Source organism: Entelurus aequoreus, linkage group LG08 (genome assembly GCF_033978785.1).
Source record: "Entelurus aequoreus isolate RoL-2023_Sb linkage group LG08, RoL_Eaeq_v1.1, whole genome shotgun sequence".
NCBI classification, from domain to species: Eukaryota; Metazoa; Chordata; class Actinopteri; order Syngnathiformes; family Syngnathidae; genus Entelurus; species Entelurus aequoreus.
The window spans coordinates 13,572,725-13,590,224 of NC_084738.1; the positions used below are offsets into that span (position 1 = coordinate 13,572,725).

General features: G+C 41.6%; 1 protein-coding gene across 5 annotated transcripts in view; it reads left to right on the top strand.

The window, feature by feature from the left end:
- dnmbp (dynamin binding protein) overlaps window positions 1–17,500 on the top strand; it is a 96,081-nt gene that overhangs the window by 35,497 nt on the left and 43,084 nt on the right. For 4 of the 5 annotated variants that reach the window (XM_062055629.1, XM_062055628.1, XM_062055626.1 and 1 more), the window contains one exon: window positions 2,131–4,089. In XM_062055629.1, coding sequence (XP_061911613.1) covers window positions 2,131–4,089 — 1,959 coding nt within the window. Of the gene's footprint in view, window positions 1–2,130; window positions 4,090–11,618; window positions 13,413–17,500 lie in introns of those variants that run through there. The other variant, XM_062055631.1, reaches the window with a different exon arrangement.

Below are 17,500 nucleotides of genomic sequence, written 5' to 3' on the forward strand. Positions count from 1 at the left end.
CCTCAAAGTGTGATTACATGTTTAAATGAGCAGATTATTATGTTGTTTTGTCATAATAGGAAATAGTCTTCAATAGTTGTCCATGAAACATTAATTTCCTGTTTGCCGTAGTCCATGCTCCACGTTGGCTGCGTTCCAGTTTTGGTCCTCGCAGACACAATGGGGGGTGGAGCTGCATGGTCTTTGGAATGTGACCCCCATAACTTCTAACATTGCTCTAAATCCCCCACTTATGTCAATAAATAAATAACTTTGCAAGGCCTACTTGCATTGTAAAGAATGTGTCAAATCATGCACCCCTACTATGTTATATGTACTATTATTTTGTTGACAAATACACCGCACAGTGATGCTTTTATTAAACCCCATATGTTGATTGACTTGAAAATTCTCACACAGCTCAATACATTTTATGAATCGCCCACTGTAACTTTATGATGTTTTAATGAATCACCACCAAGTTAGGTACACACCTTTAGGCAGGGCCGGCCTGAATTGCCTCATAAATAAAATTGTACTTTGTTTCCGCTAAACTTATACTCAGCGGTGAGTCAACATGTCCTTTGTAATAGTTTTAGTTTGGTTTATAGCAGCCTTATGGCCTCCTCCATTCAAAAGCTCATAGAGATAATTGCTAATTTAGCATCGCTTTGGACGCGGTCGTCGTGACAGATTGACACCCATATTTCTGAAACGACCATACTATTTAAGTCTATATTTTAGCCAAACCTTTTCTCTAAGGATTTAGTGTCTAAAGAAAATTTGTTGATTCATAGTTTTTGCCCATTTATTGTGTTTAGTTTATCCAATTAATGTTGAAGCGGCATAGCAGTTTTGAATTTGCTTCACTGCAGTAGGAGATATTGAACAATTATTTTATCTTTGGACCGATCAACTTATTTTTTTAACATTTTCCTGTAAACTTAGGTCATTATTTGGAATATAAAGACATGACTATCGAACATATTTGACTGAACTGAATTTGAGTTAATTGTTTGTACGTGATTATTTGAAATATATAAAAAAATCTTTACATAACTTGTAGAATATTAATATAAAATCAAGCATTATTTACATAGCACTTTTCTTACACAGGCAAGTGGCAAACAAAGTGCTATACAAAGAAAAGAAAGAAGAAAAAACACCACAAACACACACACACACACTATTGACAATAACAAACATGGCATGGCACTGAGGATTTGAGAAAAAAAAGCCACCTTTGAGGCGTCCACACTGGAGAATAGCTCAAATTAACTGATTCTAAAAAATAGTATGAAACATATAATGGAATAAATGCAAAAATAAAATAATTAATACATAAATAAGTTAATAAAAATGTAACATTGAGAGAATAATATAATTAATATTAATAATTAAGACAGAAAACAACACAATAACTAGTAAAAAAAACAAAAACGGTCTGCAGTCCTAATAATATATTTTTTCTTAATATCTGTTACAAACATATTTGAACTGCATTTTTGGTTGTGTTGTGTCTTTTATGCACACACCTCATAGCCAAATCTACTTCTGGTCGCCTATAGTGTTTATCACAGTTAATTGGTTCCGGACCAGGCTGAATTTCCGCGAAGTACGAATTATTCATCACAAATAAAATATTTTAATTGCTGGAGCTTAACAAATCTGTTTACAACTTTCTTAATATGTTTTTTAACATTAAGAAAGCCCTATTGACATGAAACAACCAACCACATAGTCACCTTATATTAGCCGCAAACTTTGAAGCCAGTGTAGCAAGGGACGACTGCATTAAAGTACTAACAAGGCTGCAGTCAGCCTTATAACCCCTACCATTTTACACCAATAATATTAAAGACCTAAATGGGGCTACAAACAGATTTGTTTAGGGCCACAAAAACCTTTAGGAGACTGACAAGCATGTGTGTAAGTTTTGAGCAAGTTTGTTTGAAAAATATGGCCGCCATCAAGCAAAATGCCTTCGCATTTGTCTAATGAATAAACAACTTTGTGGATATCTGTATTACATGTATGTTTGCGTTTCTTCCAAAGTATTTTGAATTCAAGAGGCGCCACAAATTACTGTAAAAAATATTATTTTTCAATAGATGTCTTCTTCAAATGTCTTCTTTATTCTATGTTTTTAAGGCGATGTCGTAGTCAGCGACACAGCAGAGTCCATGGACCTTGGGGAAACCTGGCTTCGTGGTTGTAACGCCTGGGGCACCCGTGGCGCCTTCCCCACATCCTGCGCGAAAGAGCTGAGCCTTTCCTGCCGCTCCAGGCAACTATCCAAGCGCTCAGCCCAGGCTCAGGCTTCCGACCTCCCGCCATACGCCCTAGGCCAGGCCCGGGCTCTCATGAGCCTCCACGCGCAGCTGAACGAGGAGCTGGACTTCCGCGAGGGGGACTTGATCACCATCACAGGGCTTCCTGAGCCCGGCTGGTACGAGGGGGAGCTGGAGGGACGCAGAGGGATCTTCCCGGAGGGGTTCGTGGAAAACCTGGGACCTCTTCGATCTCCACAGGAGCCTGAAGAGTGCCAGTATTTGAGCAATGACGACGAAGGAGAAGAGGAAGCCATTGAAGAAAGGGAGGTAGAAGAGCTGAAAGAAGAAGATGAAGAGGAGGAAGGTGCTGTCTATGGAGTGGCTCTATATGAATTTCGTGCCATGGAGCCCAGTGAGCTGGACTTTGACGTGGGCGACCGCATACGTGTTTTAAACACCTTGGAAGACGGCTGGCTGGAGGGGATGCTGAGAGGGCGCCGCGGGATTTTTCCTCATCGGTTTGTCAAACTAGACGAGCACAAAATGGCAGAGGAAACACATATTGTAGAACCAGAGGAAGAGAAGGAGAACACTTTCGAATACAGCTCAGATCCTTCTGCGAATGCTCCTAAGTTAATACCTTATGAAGATCATACCGTATGGGACTTGGACTACTTTGAGACCAGTGACGAGCAGAGATGGCCAAGTGAAAGCAAGAAAGCCCAAAGCCATTCTGAATCCCAAACAACCAATCAAAGACCAGAAAGACCCAAATCTATGCCGCCAGCAAGGCCTAGACTTCCACCTCCTCGGCCTAGCCTGCCTGCACGAAGCCAAAACCACCACAATGGTTTGAATCCGAACACAAATAAGAAGATCTACGCGAATGGTAGCGCACAGCCTTTGCCGACTAAGTTAACCCACAGCCTAACCCTTCCAAGCAGGCACCATGCTTGGTCCAAAGACAGGCGGAACTCTCGCAGACAGCCAGTGGATGGCACCACCGCTTTCAACAGAAGCGCAACTCTCGGACAAGTCTTCATCAGCCTAGTTGAGAGTAATAAGGAGAAGAAGCGGACACATCAGCCGCAGAGGACGCCGGGCTCCAACAATGTCACGCCGGCATCCATCGCCTTTGACGCCCTGCTGACGTCCGCCGGCGACTTGGAAGCCAAACTGTCCCAGCAGCTGTTTGAGTTTGAAAAAAGCTTGACGTCCGGTGCTTCGAGACATTTCTCAATTTTGGACTATGGCGACGAGAGCGACATCATGCGGGGCTCCCCAGCGTCCACCTCTGCGTCCTCTTCACTAGAGAGGCGCAGGACCCTTCGCCCTCCTCCTCCGCGACCTCGAGTCATTCGTCTCCAAGCCCCTCCGGCCAGCAAACCGACGCGCCCTGCTCCACGTCCACCTCCTCGGTCCCCAAGACTGACTCCTCCTGTTCCTCCACCCACCAACTCCCTCAACAACCCCATCTTCTTTGAACCCACTTTAAACACATTTGATCAAATAACAGACGCGCAGGCGGAAGACTTTGGTGACCTCGCGGACGCCCAGGAACGCCAGCTCCAACTCCAGTCCGAAACTGAGAAAGATCAAGAGAAAGAGCTGGAGCTGGAGATTCAAAGGCAGAGGGAGCAGGAGGAGAATTGCCAGCTGTTGCTACGTCTACAGGAGGTAGAGAACGAGATGGAGGCGTACGCACGCACTGCTGAGGAGCTCAGGGCCATGCTGGAGGAGGAAGAGGATGACATGGCCCAATTGCAGGTCATGGAGAACCTGGAGTTCTGCACCTACACGATGGAGACGCTGTCTTTGGAGCAGCAGCAGTTGCAAGGTAAGACAGTTGTTTGGTAGTCACTTTTTGTCAAAAAATACCCCAATCCCACTTTTATGTATTATTGTCCTAGAGCAGTGATTATTTAACTTTGGTGTGAATACCACTGCTGGTACACCCTTCTATATAATATCTTTGTTTTGGTATCAGATTCCTGGAAACAACATTTTGCTCCGGTCATATGTAGAACATTTGGCAATTGTTTGTACAGCAGACTTCTAAAAAGAGTAGAAAACGCAGAAGATTAGTGACCGGAATTTTTGGAATATCCATCCATCCATCCATTTTCTACCGCTTTGTCCCTATCGGGGTCGCGGGGGGTGCTGGAGCCTATCTCTAGCTGCATTCGGGCGGAAGGTGGGTTACACCCTGGACAAGTCGCAACCTCATCGCAGGGCCAACACAGATAGACAGACAACATTCACACTCACATTCACAACCTAGGCCAATTTAGTGTTGCCAATGAACCTATCGCCAGGTGCATGACTTTGGAGAGATTCCTAAAGACAGCAGTGCTTATTTGGGATTTTTGACTTGCCTTTTTTGTAATAGTTTTAAAAAAAAGTAATGCACGCCAGTGAACATAGAGGATTTCTGACTCGCGTTCCTGCAGCAGAAACACTAAACAGCAGAAAACTCATGTCACAAACAAAATCATTCCTAAGTTGTTTTTCAGGAGATTCCTAAAAACGGCAGCGCACTCCTGTCCTATAAAGCAGTGGTCCCCAACCACCGGTCCGGGGACCGGTACCGGTCCGTGACGCATTTGCTGCCAGGCCGCACAGAAACATTAAATTATTTATAAACCACTACATTTTCTCCTACTTAACTTTTGCCTGTCCCACTAGACACACCAATAAGTTTGTTTATAGATGTACAATGAAAATCCTCCTAGGATGTTGCCATTTGTTATATTTGTTATAACTTTGTGACATGATACAATGCCTATTAATGAAAATATAAAACATAAATGTGACAGATCGTAGCGAAAGGCTGATTTCCGTCTGCTGGGGATCTCATTGCAAAGAAACAAACCCATGGCACCCACTAGTTCAGCGTTATAATGAGTTTTATTTTTCATGCACTTATTTTTGCTGTATTTATCTGGCACAGATGGAAAGCCGGTCCCTGAAAATAATGCCTTCATTGAACAGGTCAGAGGTACAAAAAAGGTTGGGGACCACTGCAAAGGATATGTGAATAGCATGTTTGTTGTACATTCTTAACAGCTGTGCATTCCGGTTGTATTAAGCATGTTAACAAAGCTTTTTGAAGTTAAAAACAACAGTGGGCCCTTATCTGATGTAGGAATATATGACAGTTGTTTTTTGTTTACAGCAGATTCCTAAAAATAGCAGACAACGCGGAAAAATGATTGATTAACATTTTTTACATAGATTCCTCTAAACAGCAGCACACTACTGTCATATAAAAGATCTCTGACCAAACTTTTTGCAGTCGATTCTTAAATACAACAGCACACTCCTGTCATATAGAGGCATGTTGCACATTCATAAAAACAGCAGTGCATTCCTGTCATATTTATTACCTATAGCTATAGAATATTTGACCAGCCTTTTTTAGGTTGATTAATTAAACAGCAGTGTGCTCCTATCATATGTAGGATCTCTGACTCGGGCATTTACAGCAGATTCCTAAAGCAGAGCCAGAAAATTGACTTGCATTTTTGTCATAGATTAGTAAAAACAGCAGTGCGCTCCTGTCATATATGGGATCTTTGACTAGCTTTTTTTGTAGTAGATTTTTAAAAACCGCAGTACACTACAGTGAGTATACCGGATGTCTACCAGGCGTTTCTGCAGTAGATTAACAAAACATCTGAAAACTCATGTCACATACAAGATCCTTCATACGTGTTTTTGCATAGTCTTAAAAATTGCAGTGTACACCTGTCCTATAAAGGATCTGTGACAAGCCTTCTTTCAGTAGAGTCTTAAAAACAGCAGCACACTCGTGTAATATAGAGGATCTCTGACTGGCATTTTTATTGCACATTCCTAATAACTGAAATGCATTCCTGTCATGTTTACCTTAAGGATCTTTGACTCGCCTTTTTGAGGTTGATTCTTAAAAACAGCTGTGTGTTCCTGTCGTATAGAGCACTGGTTCCCAAATTCGTACCAGGTTGTAAAAAAAAATTCTCTTTCGGGTATATTATTTTGAAAGATAGCCCACATCTCCCCATGCATCACACTGTCACTCTTTATTGAGCCTCCTCCATCATTGCGCGCATTTACATGTACAGTAAGCCAGTAAAATGAATAGCAGGGAAACAAGGCTGGGGACCACTGACAAAGAATATTTTTGACTAGCCTTTTTTCAGTAGAGCCTTAAAAACAACACAGCGCTTCTGTCATATAGAGCAGTGGTTTTCAAACTTTTCTCACTTTGTACCACCTCAGAAAACACTTTGCTATCCAAGAACCACCATAAAAAACATATTTTGTTTTTATACCTTTGTACCTCGATGTAAAAACCTGCACTGTGGGATAAATAAAAGTCTGTCCTATCCTAATGACCAACATTAAAATACAGTAGCGTAGTAGGCCTAAGTGTTAATTAAAAACAATTATATTTAATATTTTGGCCACTGTAACATTACACACAGTTTGAACAGTAACACTGTGTTTGAATATAGGAAAATAAAACACTGTACTTTAATCAAGTGATTATTTGGCGTATCACCAGGTACATGTACCACAGTTTGAGAATCACTGATGTAGAGGATATGTGACTTGTTTTGCAGCAGATTCCTTAAGAAGTCTCCCATTGAGCTTGGTCTACCCTCTCTTCTTAGATTTACTCCAAATTGTTGTTGTTACACTTCCAACTTTCCTCCAGAAGGTCTTATCTTTGTCCATATGATGTCAGATAAAACTAAGAATTAGCTGTTTGGCCACAATACCCAGCACTATGTTTGGAGGAGAAAAGGTGAGGCCTCCCAGGAATACCATTCCTACCGTCAAGCATGGTGGTGGTAGTATTATGCTCTGGGCCTGTTTTGCTGCCAATGGAACTGGTGCTTTACAGATAGTGAATGGGACAATGAAAAAGGAGGATTATTTCCAAATTCTTCAGGACAACCTAAAATCATCAGCCCGGAGGTTGGGTCTTGGGCGCAGTTGGGTGTTCCAACAGGACAATGACCCCAAACACACATCAAAAGTGATAAAGGAATGGCTAAATCAAGCTAGAATTAAGGTTTTAGAATGGCCTTCCCAAAGTCCTGACTTAAATGTGTGGACAATGCTGAAGAAACAAGTCCATGTCAGAAAACCAACAAATTTAGCTGAACTGCACCAATTTTGTCAAAAGGAGTGGTCAAAAATTCAACCAGAAGCTTGTGGATGGCTACCAAAAGCGCCTTATTAAAGTGAAACTTGCCAAGGGACATGTAACCAAATATTAACATTGCTGTATGTATACTTTTGACCCAGCAGAATTGGTCACATTTTCAGTAGACCCATAATAAGTTCCTAAAAGAACCAAATTTCATGAATGTTTTGTGTGACCAACAAGTATGTGCTCCAATCACTCTATCACAAAAAAATAAAGAGTTGTAGAAATTATTGGAAACTCAAGACAGCCATGACATTATGTTCTTTACAAGTGTATGTAAACTTTTGACCACGACTGTATGTACAGTATGTGGACGCTCAGGGCCGTCATAGACAAACCCACATGTCGCATAAGCGCGAGAAGCAATCCTGCATAGTGTGAAGCTGACAGCCAATATTGGGCCCCCTTTGTTTTCCCCACCCCATGCGTGGACACCTGCTGACTTGGATTAAAGAAGAGAGAGAAGACAGAACATGGTCCATCTTAATAAGGGCTCGAAAGTAAGGTTGTGGCGGACTTTAACGGGGCCCTTCGTACACCTCTATGCACTGTTTGGACTCTCAGAAGGGGGCGCAGGTAGGGTCAGTGTTGTGTCATATCAATGCAGTATCACCGCTAACTTTTGCCACAGCTGGAAACATTGATTGATTGATTGAAACTTTTATTAGTAGATTGCACAGTACAGTACATATTCCAAACAATTGACCACTAAATGGTAACACCCGAATAAGTTTTTCAACTTGTTTAAGTCGGGGTCCACGTTAATCAATTCATGGTAAACAGAACATGATACTGTTACAGTAGGTCTCGAGTAGGTTGTAGATACAAAAAATTGTTGATAGTGGTTTTATTGATTGATCGATATTGATGTTTTTGTTGATTTGACACGCTAAAACTAATATAAAGATACTGTACCAAGATATGCCAGGCATGTTAAATGTAAACTAAAAGAGAGGTCAGTTAATTGTTCTACTATTACAGTCAAGTATGACCTACTGAGCTGATGTTTTAATTGTTTATTATTATAATTTGTGTTATTAGATAAATTATTAAATCAGTCCAGATTATCCAAATAATATATACATTTGTTATTGTAAAATATAATATTCGATGAGTACAAGTATGTTTTTAAATCTACAATTTTAATAACTTAAAAAAATACTCGTGAAATTCTGAGTAAGGCTATGTTTAATAGAATTTTTGGAAAACAATAATATAATAATTTTGTGCCCCATGGCCCAACTTTGGTGACCCCTCTTGTAAGAGATTATTTTTCATTGAAATTCCACAAACACTTTTCATTATTATCTGGTTGAGCAATGCCAGCACACCCTTAAAGTGACTGCTGTCAAATATTTTCATAAGCTTCTATATTTAGATAGAGATTCTCACATATTGGACAAATCGCTGACAACTCTGTGATGCTTTCAGTATTGTTGTCGTCACATGAGATTCAAAGTTTTAGCCACTTTCTGACAGCCATGATGACAGACTTTCTGGTTTCTCCCCACATGTGAAAATGTTTCCCATTCACTTGTTTATTCGTAGAAAAGTCACTCTCTGTGCTTTGCAAATCTTAATGTTTTAGACCAGTGGTCCCCAACCTTTTTCAACGCTTTAAAATTTGTCACACGGAGCGGGGTTTTTTTGGTTTTTTTTCGTTTTTTTTCCCCCTCCCATTAAGAAATACAATCATGTGTGCTTACGGACTGTATCCCTGCAGACTGTATTGATCTATATTGACATACACATACACAATATGTATACATCGTGTTTTTTATGTTGATTTAATTGTAAAAAATAATAATAATAATTATTATTATTATTATTATTATTATTATTTATTTTATTTTTTTAAATTTTATTTCTTGCGCGGCCCGGTACCGCGACCTGGTGGTTGGGGACCACTGTTTTAGACCACATCTCCCAATTGATACTGCTCTTTTACCGGGATTCATTGGATTGTATAGGTGTACCTCATTTCTATCATGTACTGCAGTGATTCTCAAGCTGTGGTACGTACGCGGGCAAAGAAGTCACCAAAGACACCAAAGAAGTCTGTAAATATGTACTGTATATGGAGTGTCATTGTTGAGGTTTTTGCATTGTGTGTAATGTTACGGGGGTCTACCTTGTTTTTAATGAATACTTAGGTCTTCTACACTACTGTATTTTAATGTTGGTTTTTATGGTGGTACCTCGAGAGCCAGGTGTTTTCTGAGGTGGTACTTGGTGAAAAACATTTGAGAACCACTACAATATTGCAATATTAGGTTCCCCACTTAGTGCTCCGTTCACAGAAAAGGCCTGTTCTTATCTGTGTTTGTCATCCTATCACTATGCATGTGCGTGTATGTGTATGCAGTGTACACAGTGTACATACACTCACTCAGCCGCGAGTGTTTTTGTCGCGCTTAAGCAGGGCGTGTTACCAAACGTGACACTTGCGGGAAACAATGGCAGCTTATTATTGTCAGGAAGCCAGCACCTGAACACTGAAAGTTAACATCATCTCATAACCGCGTCTGCTCCAGACACATTTATTACCAATACAGAGAGATAAAGCCTTTGTGAAAGTCTAAGAGTCTTTGTTTCAGGGTTCTTAACAAGCTTGTTCCCCCTCTTTTTGTGTGTTAGCTCGTTGCTCTAATTCTGCAAACCCATTATTAAATGCATTACAAATAAAAATGTATTATAATTGATAAATGAGTGACTGGGGCACCCCAAGTGATCCTGCGGAATCTTCATTTACATGAGCTAACTACCGCCATAGGAATGCTGCATTACGCAAACATGCAGTTTCGGTCTATTCTGGAAATGAAAGCTGAGATGTGTAACACTGATAATTAAAACAAAGTCTTACGCAAGCAGACGACATCTAAGGTAGATTTTGTTCCTTTGATACCCTGTGAAAAGTCCTCACGTTAAGTCTCAGCGCATCGTGAAAATGCAAAATGTTGGTTAGAACAGACCAAAATAAGCCTTTTAGAAGTTCCAGAATTATGGAATTTCAAGTTTCGCTGCTGCTAAGTAGACAGTAGCAGGACCCACAGAATAAACATTAAAAAGAGACTTTAAAAGCAGCTGTACGATTGTTTTGAAGTGTTTATTTTCAAAATGTGACCGCTATCATATATAACTAGAGAGGGGCGATTGCATCATAGTCATTCTTGGATCAGAGCGATCGCCATTAACAGTATAACACTTTTTTTCTTGAGCAAGAGTGCAGCAGGTTGTCACTTTCCAGATTTTTCTAGTCTTTTTCTATTGATTTATTTTATGAAATGTGACAATTATCGTCTATAACTGGCAAGTAGACGTAGACCTTGGACACTTGATTAAAGTGAGAAACCGGTTGAAAAAATGCACACCATGAAACAAACCAGTGGCAGTTTCTTATTACTGCTCCGATTTTTAAAAATTGCAGGTTAATTGACACTGTTCCTGTCCCACTGGTGCGCCTTTAGTGTATCCTGTTTATTTGTGTGCGAGTCCTTTAAACCTGTTTCTGTCGTAGCTGCCTCTTTCATCTAGAGTTGCGTTAGAGAGCGCAAGGGGGGGAGGCATGTATAATACCCTTGCTTTATGAATAGGCCTCAGTTTTTTTCTCACACTGAAAGTTTGAGGTCGCTTTTGAGAGTGAGGACAGTCTTCAACAATAGCTCATTGTGCACTCCTGTTTCTACTCTTTCAGGCTGCTGGTCTATAAAAGCCCATTTCTCTAAATGTAGTCCTCTTCTAGTTCCTTACTTTGAAATCAAGTTAAAACTGTCAAAATATCAATGTCTCTCTTAGTTGTAGTGTACAGCTAAATCTGGTCTTCAGAATAGTCAGAGCAGCATCAGCGGCAAAGCTACTACAACCAGGATTAGTGACCTGGTGACCTGGAAATTGCACAACAAAGAAAACAGGATAGAGTGAAGGATATAGAATTGTTTGAGGCAGTAAAAATATTGTGGAATTTGTCTCCATTTTCCATTTAATACTTTCCCCGCCAGGCAGTGTTTTCCTGCAAACAGACGTAGTAGCCAATTGCAACAAGGGGAGTGGCTAAGGGGCAAATCCTCCACACATGTGACTGTGCTGAATCATTAACCCAAGGAGGCCCCTCCTTCGCTAACCCCACCTCTCTCCCTGCAACAATTCGCTGAGATGACAGCGGGGAGGGGATGATTCAGTTACACTGAGAGCTGGGAGGCGCACGGGCAAGACAGTCCCGCTGAGGCCGTAGAGAGGAGACAAGAGAGACTACAAGTGGGAGACACTTACTCACAACATGCCTGACAGGTGGAGTCTCCCCCGGCGCTTTGTAATGGAATGCCGGAATTTAGAGAAAAGGAATAAGCCTCATTGAAGACACATCAGCATGAAGAGTCCGGTGGTTTACGGTAACCCTGTTATGTTTGCTCCTGTGGACTGGAACTATGCTCCTCAGGCCCCAGTGAAAAGGGGGAAGAGTGTGGAGGAGCTAGGGGATGCCGGATGGGCTAAGGAGAGGGAGAGGGTAGCTCATCTTCAACATTTACAGCAACTACACCAGCTTCAGCAGCAACAGGTTGTATATCCCGGCTATGGCATGATTCCTGTTCCTCCCGGCCTTCCACAGCAATCCATGATGGCACCAATTCTAGGTTGCCCTATGCCAATTCATGCCGGGATGATGCCTGTTCAGAGAGGCCCAGTGGCAGCTGTAGGGGGCGCCGTGCAACATCCGTGGCCTGTTCAGTGGGATCACCAAGGCCAGGCTGGACAGGGCAACCAAGCAAGCTGGGACTATGATGAAAAGCAAAAGAGGATTCAAGGACAGAATGTTTACTACCACCCAGGATCAGAGGATGGTCATTTAGATGTAAGGGTATCAGAATGGAAAGGCAAACATTGCTTCTACCAAGGCCCAGAGAATTGCGACCAGGACTATGTCCAAGCAACACAAGAAAAGGACAACAGGAGTCAAGAAAGCTATGGCACACTGGATAAGGACAGAAGAAGAGACAATAAGGTCAGAGAACGTACCACTGACGATTACAACCGCAGGGGTCACAGGGAATATGAGGAGTATGATTATAAGTACGACAGAAGACAGCCCGGCCGCTACGACGACGACGAATATTATGAAGAACGGAGACATCGCAGTCATGACCTCAAAGAACGTGACCGGTACAACAGCGAATACGACGACTACTGCTATCAGGAAGACCGTCGAGAGGATCCACGTGATAGAGATCGTTATTATTCCCAAGACTGTTACGACTCTAAAGAAGGTCATCGCTATAAGGAAAAAGACTATTACCAACATAGAGGAGAGGACGACCGATATAAGGAGCGTAAGTCCTATGAGAGTGACCACAGAGAACATTATTACAAAGATAAGGAAGTTTATAATCGAAGAGGTGAAGAAAATTACAGCACTAGACGGAGAACAAAGTATGACTCCGAATTGGACAAACGCAGTGGTTCTAAAGAGAGGGACCGCAATTACAGATACAAGGATGACGACTGGAGAGATGAACATCAAGACTACAAGAGGAGGGACGAACATAGAGCAAAGGAGCACTATGACCGCCGTGACCTCTACAAGAACGAACGTGCGGAAACTGACCCTTACGAATCCAGAGACGAAGAACGTTCCTATCGCAGATCCAGAGACAGATATCGAGACTTGCGTTCAGTATCTGTCGATTATGTGGAGCACCCCAAAAAAGACTGCAAGACGCACTGTGAGGAATGGGTCGAGCAGCAAAACCATAAACTGGCGCGTGGGCATTCTTTTGAGGATCCAGGCGTTTATCATCGCAACGAAGAGCAGGAAAAAGGATACGAGTCAAGTACCGGGAATGTTGGTCCAAAGCGTGGTCGGAAGCCTGTTTATGTGGGCTCCCTGGATCGCAACAGCTTTTACAGGAAGACGGCCCCCAGCTCGCTGCGAATGTCACCCTTCGCCACTAACAGGAAGCACAACCAAGGTAAACAGTGAGAGGATGTACTCTTGTGTGTTGTTTCAAAAGACTGGGCAATGTTCAACTCGTCCCGTAAATGACGTTATACTTGTCCATCAGTTCATTTTAAATTTTAAGTTTTTGCAGCAGGTCCCTAAAAAACGCATAATGCTTCTGTCATATAGAGTATTTTCCCTGCTGTTTTCGCAGTAGGTTTCTCAAAATAGAAGCATGCTCCTATCATATAGAGGATTTTTCACTAGCAATTTTGCTGTTCTTCCTTAGAACCACCAGAGTGCTCCTGTCATATAGAGAGGATCTTTGACACTTGTGTTTTTGTTGTAGTTCCTTCAAAACAGAAAATAGCTTTTACTGGTGATAAAATACAGAGTAATGCATCTGTTTTAAATATGACTTGATGGCATTTGTGACTGTTAGCCATTTTGGGAAGGCCAAGCCTTGCGTTGACGTTGTGTACGAAGGGAATTCCCACCCGCACTCCTTTACATTCTTAAACTATGTCACAACTCAATTAAGTATAAACTAATCAAAAGTAGTCTAAAGAATATTGGTTCTGGTTATGATTTGTTTCAGACATGTTTAAAGTATAATAAGGAACATAATCGAAAAGGAGTAGGAAGAAGCTAAGCTTGTATTTAGTCCTACCCCTTCTCCAGGTCTTACTAATAATTAATTCACACCATAACTTTTACATGTTTAAATTACGTTCACAGCTGTGTGAAAGAAAGGATGGTATAAAAATGAATATTAATAATCAAATAAAAAGCAAGCACATTGAGACTATATGAATTTGGACTTAATTCTACACTTCATAATTAATCCCTGGATATACATAACGTAACTTATTGGTGATAGCCAATGAATGTAATGTGTTATGGTTAGGCATGTTACAATTATACAGTTGTTATTGTTGACTTCAAAGATGCATTGAGTCTTTATGAGTTGTGTTTTTAATGTCCTTTATTTTGAGATGATATCATTTTCAGTCTCTTTATTTTGAGATGATATCATTTTCAGTCTTTTGTCCATTTCCTTGTTGTCAAAGACAACAAGGACTTTGGCTTCTTTCTGTTCTCCACTTTAACTTATGATGTAGATTTAACAGATGGCGCTCCAACATGATTAAACCCATCACAAAAGGGGAGATACAGTATACCTTAAATCAGGGGTGGGCAATTAATTTTTACCGGGGGCCGCATGAGCTACCCGAGCACTGCTGGAGGGCCACATCGACAATATTTCAATTAAATTTTGCTCAATATTTTTGATATATACCGTAAGATAAATAATAATAATAATAATAATAGTAATACTTCAACATAGTGTGTGTAACAGCATTCCATGACTAATATATATAAATTAACATTAATAATAAATGACAGTAAAATAAGCACACGTATGACTGAGGAGTCATAGTGTAACTTTGTGTGGTGTTTGAGTTGTCCGACTTTTTGTGTGGCCTTAAACGCACCAGTGGTTTAGTGCTATGCGTGTTGGTGACAGATGACAAGTTGGTTTTGGCCTGGTTTGTACGGCAGAAAATGACTAGTTTTTCGAGATAGAATTGTTTTACTCATGTTTTTGGTGTGGTTATGTCCGAATATAAACAGTTTTGTTCAATAAAGTGATCGATATAATTCCTGTCCTCGAAGCATCTCGATAGACGTTACAATAATTGAACGGTGTTCAATTGAACGGTGTTGACGAACACCATTAGGGCCGCTTGTTGTCACTGTCACTCAAAGTTGCATTGCAAAATTCCATAGAATAAATATGTTTATTTTGTTTAGAATTCAGATGGGATTTGATTTGGTGATATACTTGCTGCGCGCAGCGGACGCTTGAGCAGTGCGCAATTGCGCAGGCACGCACCTTAGGTGAGGGGACGTTGCTTTGCAGTTCATGTCTTGTTGAAAACACGGCATTCCTCATCAACTTTTCTCTTTTTGGCGTCTCGGGTGTAAACCGTGCATCACTTGTCGCTGCATGTGCACCTTCACTCGCAGGTTACACACGGACACACGCCCATAAATAATACTTTTCAAAATAAAAGCAGCACAGTTGTATTGCGCGCAGGACATAGATGTTTTTTCAACTTTATTTTGTAATTGCAGTTGTTCACATTCACTCACAATCACGCATACGTCCACACGGAAGTAATACAAATAACGATTTTCAAAACAAAAGCAGCACTGTTGTATTGCACACTCGACATAGATACTTTTTAAAATGTATTTTGTAATTTATAATTGGCCTCACGCGGGCCGGACAGGGACGCACAAAGGGCCGGATGCGGCCCGTGGGCCGCAGAATGCCCAGGTCTGCCTTAAATGGTCATTCACAGATCATTTCGGGTGGAGAAGTGAACTTCCTTATCTTATCACGTGAACTCCAATCAATGCTTTGGGGGCTTCAAATGCTGACTAGTCTTTCCCTATCTCAGGATGTCTTCATAACAGTGTGTGTGTGTGTGTGTGTGTGTGTGTGTGTGTGTGTGTGTGTGTGTGTGTGTGTGTTTTTGTGTGCATCGTACAGAAAGGTCAACTATTACCTTTTCTGTCTATGAACCTGCAGAACTAGTTTTGTGTATTCTTGTTTTTTGTTGTCATTGTCCCTCAAGCTGATTGCTATGTTGCTGGAGCAATCTTCACCCACAACTAGTCCGTTGAGTTTAGCATAAATCTCAAATTCCTACTGGTAAGCAAAGTTTGAGTAATTGTAACGAGAAAGAAAGAGAACCTTCCTCTGGCTTTATTGAGTTCATTGTGTCTGAGAAGAAGCAGGTGGCGCCCCCAAGACCCCTCCCCCAGTCACCTAGACACACGTGCACGGCTGCACACACAGTCCATTGCGGTGTCTCTGGCCAACTCCTTTCATGAGTCCGGGTATTAATCCCTCGCGTCAGCATGGTGAGTCGATAGTGGGGGTCTGTCTGGTGCCAGGCACCGGCTAGCACTGTCCTGATTCCTTATACTGACCCAAGTGTGTGTGTGGGCTGGGGCCCCCAAGGGCTTATTTAAGAAGTGACGCCATTTTTCAAAACACACATGCACGCATACTGCTTGTCATCCCTTAAGCTTGTTAGGACGTTTCAGCTCTGTCAGGAGTTTGTGTTTGATTGCACGGCTAAAAACATTAGAGCGCCTCGTTACGATGCTTATTGGGTTTAAAGTGCCTTTTGCTGGCATTGAGCGGATAGCGGAGCTTTTCTTTTTTAATGCATTTTGACCTCCTGTCTGCAGTCATCCTGGGTTGAATAAAATGACATGTTAGAGGTCACCACAGTTTGCAGAGCAATCTTTCACTAGGTTTATGTGCACAAATATAAACAGTAGGAAGTTATATTTTAAAATGCATCGGAACACCCTTAATGGTACACACATGTAGGTAGGCCTGCGCCGATATTTCAATTAACAGTCAATTAACAGGCAATAAATGAAAATTAACCGGCGATAAATAAAAAATTAAAGGCCTACTGAAATGAATTTTTTTTATTCAAACGGGGATAGCAGATCCATTCTATGTGTCACACTTGATAATTTCGCGATATTGCCATATTTTTGCTGAAAGGATTTAGTAGAGAACATCGACGATAAAGTTCGCAACTTTTGATCGCTGATAAAAAAAAACCTTGCCTGTACCGGAAGTAAATAAATATAAACAATAATAAATGGGTTATACTTGTATAGCGCTTTTCTACCTTCAAGGTACTCAAAGCGCTTTGACAGTATTTCCACATTCACCCATTCACACACACATTCACACACTGATGGCGGGAGCTGCCATGCAAGGCGCTAACCAGCAGCCATCAGAGGCAAAGGGTGAAGTGTCTTGCCCAAGGACACAACGGACGTGACTAGGAAGGTAGAAGGTGGGAATTGAACCCCAGTAACCAGCAACACTCCGATTGCTGGCACAGCCACTCTACCAACTTCGCCACGCCGTCCCTAGTAGTGTGACGTCACTGGCTGAAGGGCTCCTCACATTTCCCCATTGTTTACAATGCAGCGAGAGCGATTCGGACCGAGAAAGCGACGATTACCCCATTAATTTGAGCGAGGATGAAAGATTCGTGGATGAGGAACGTAAGAGTG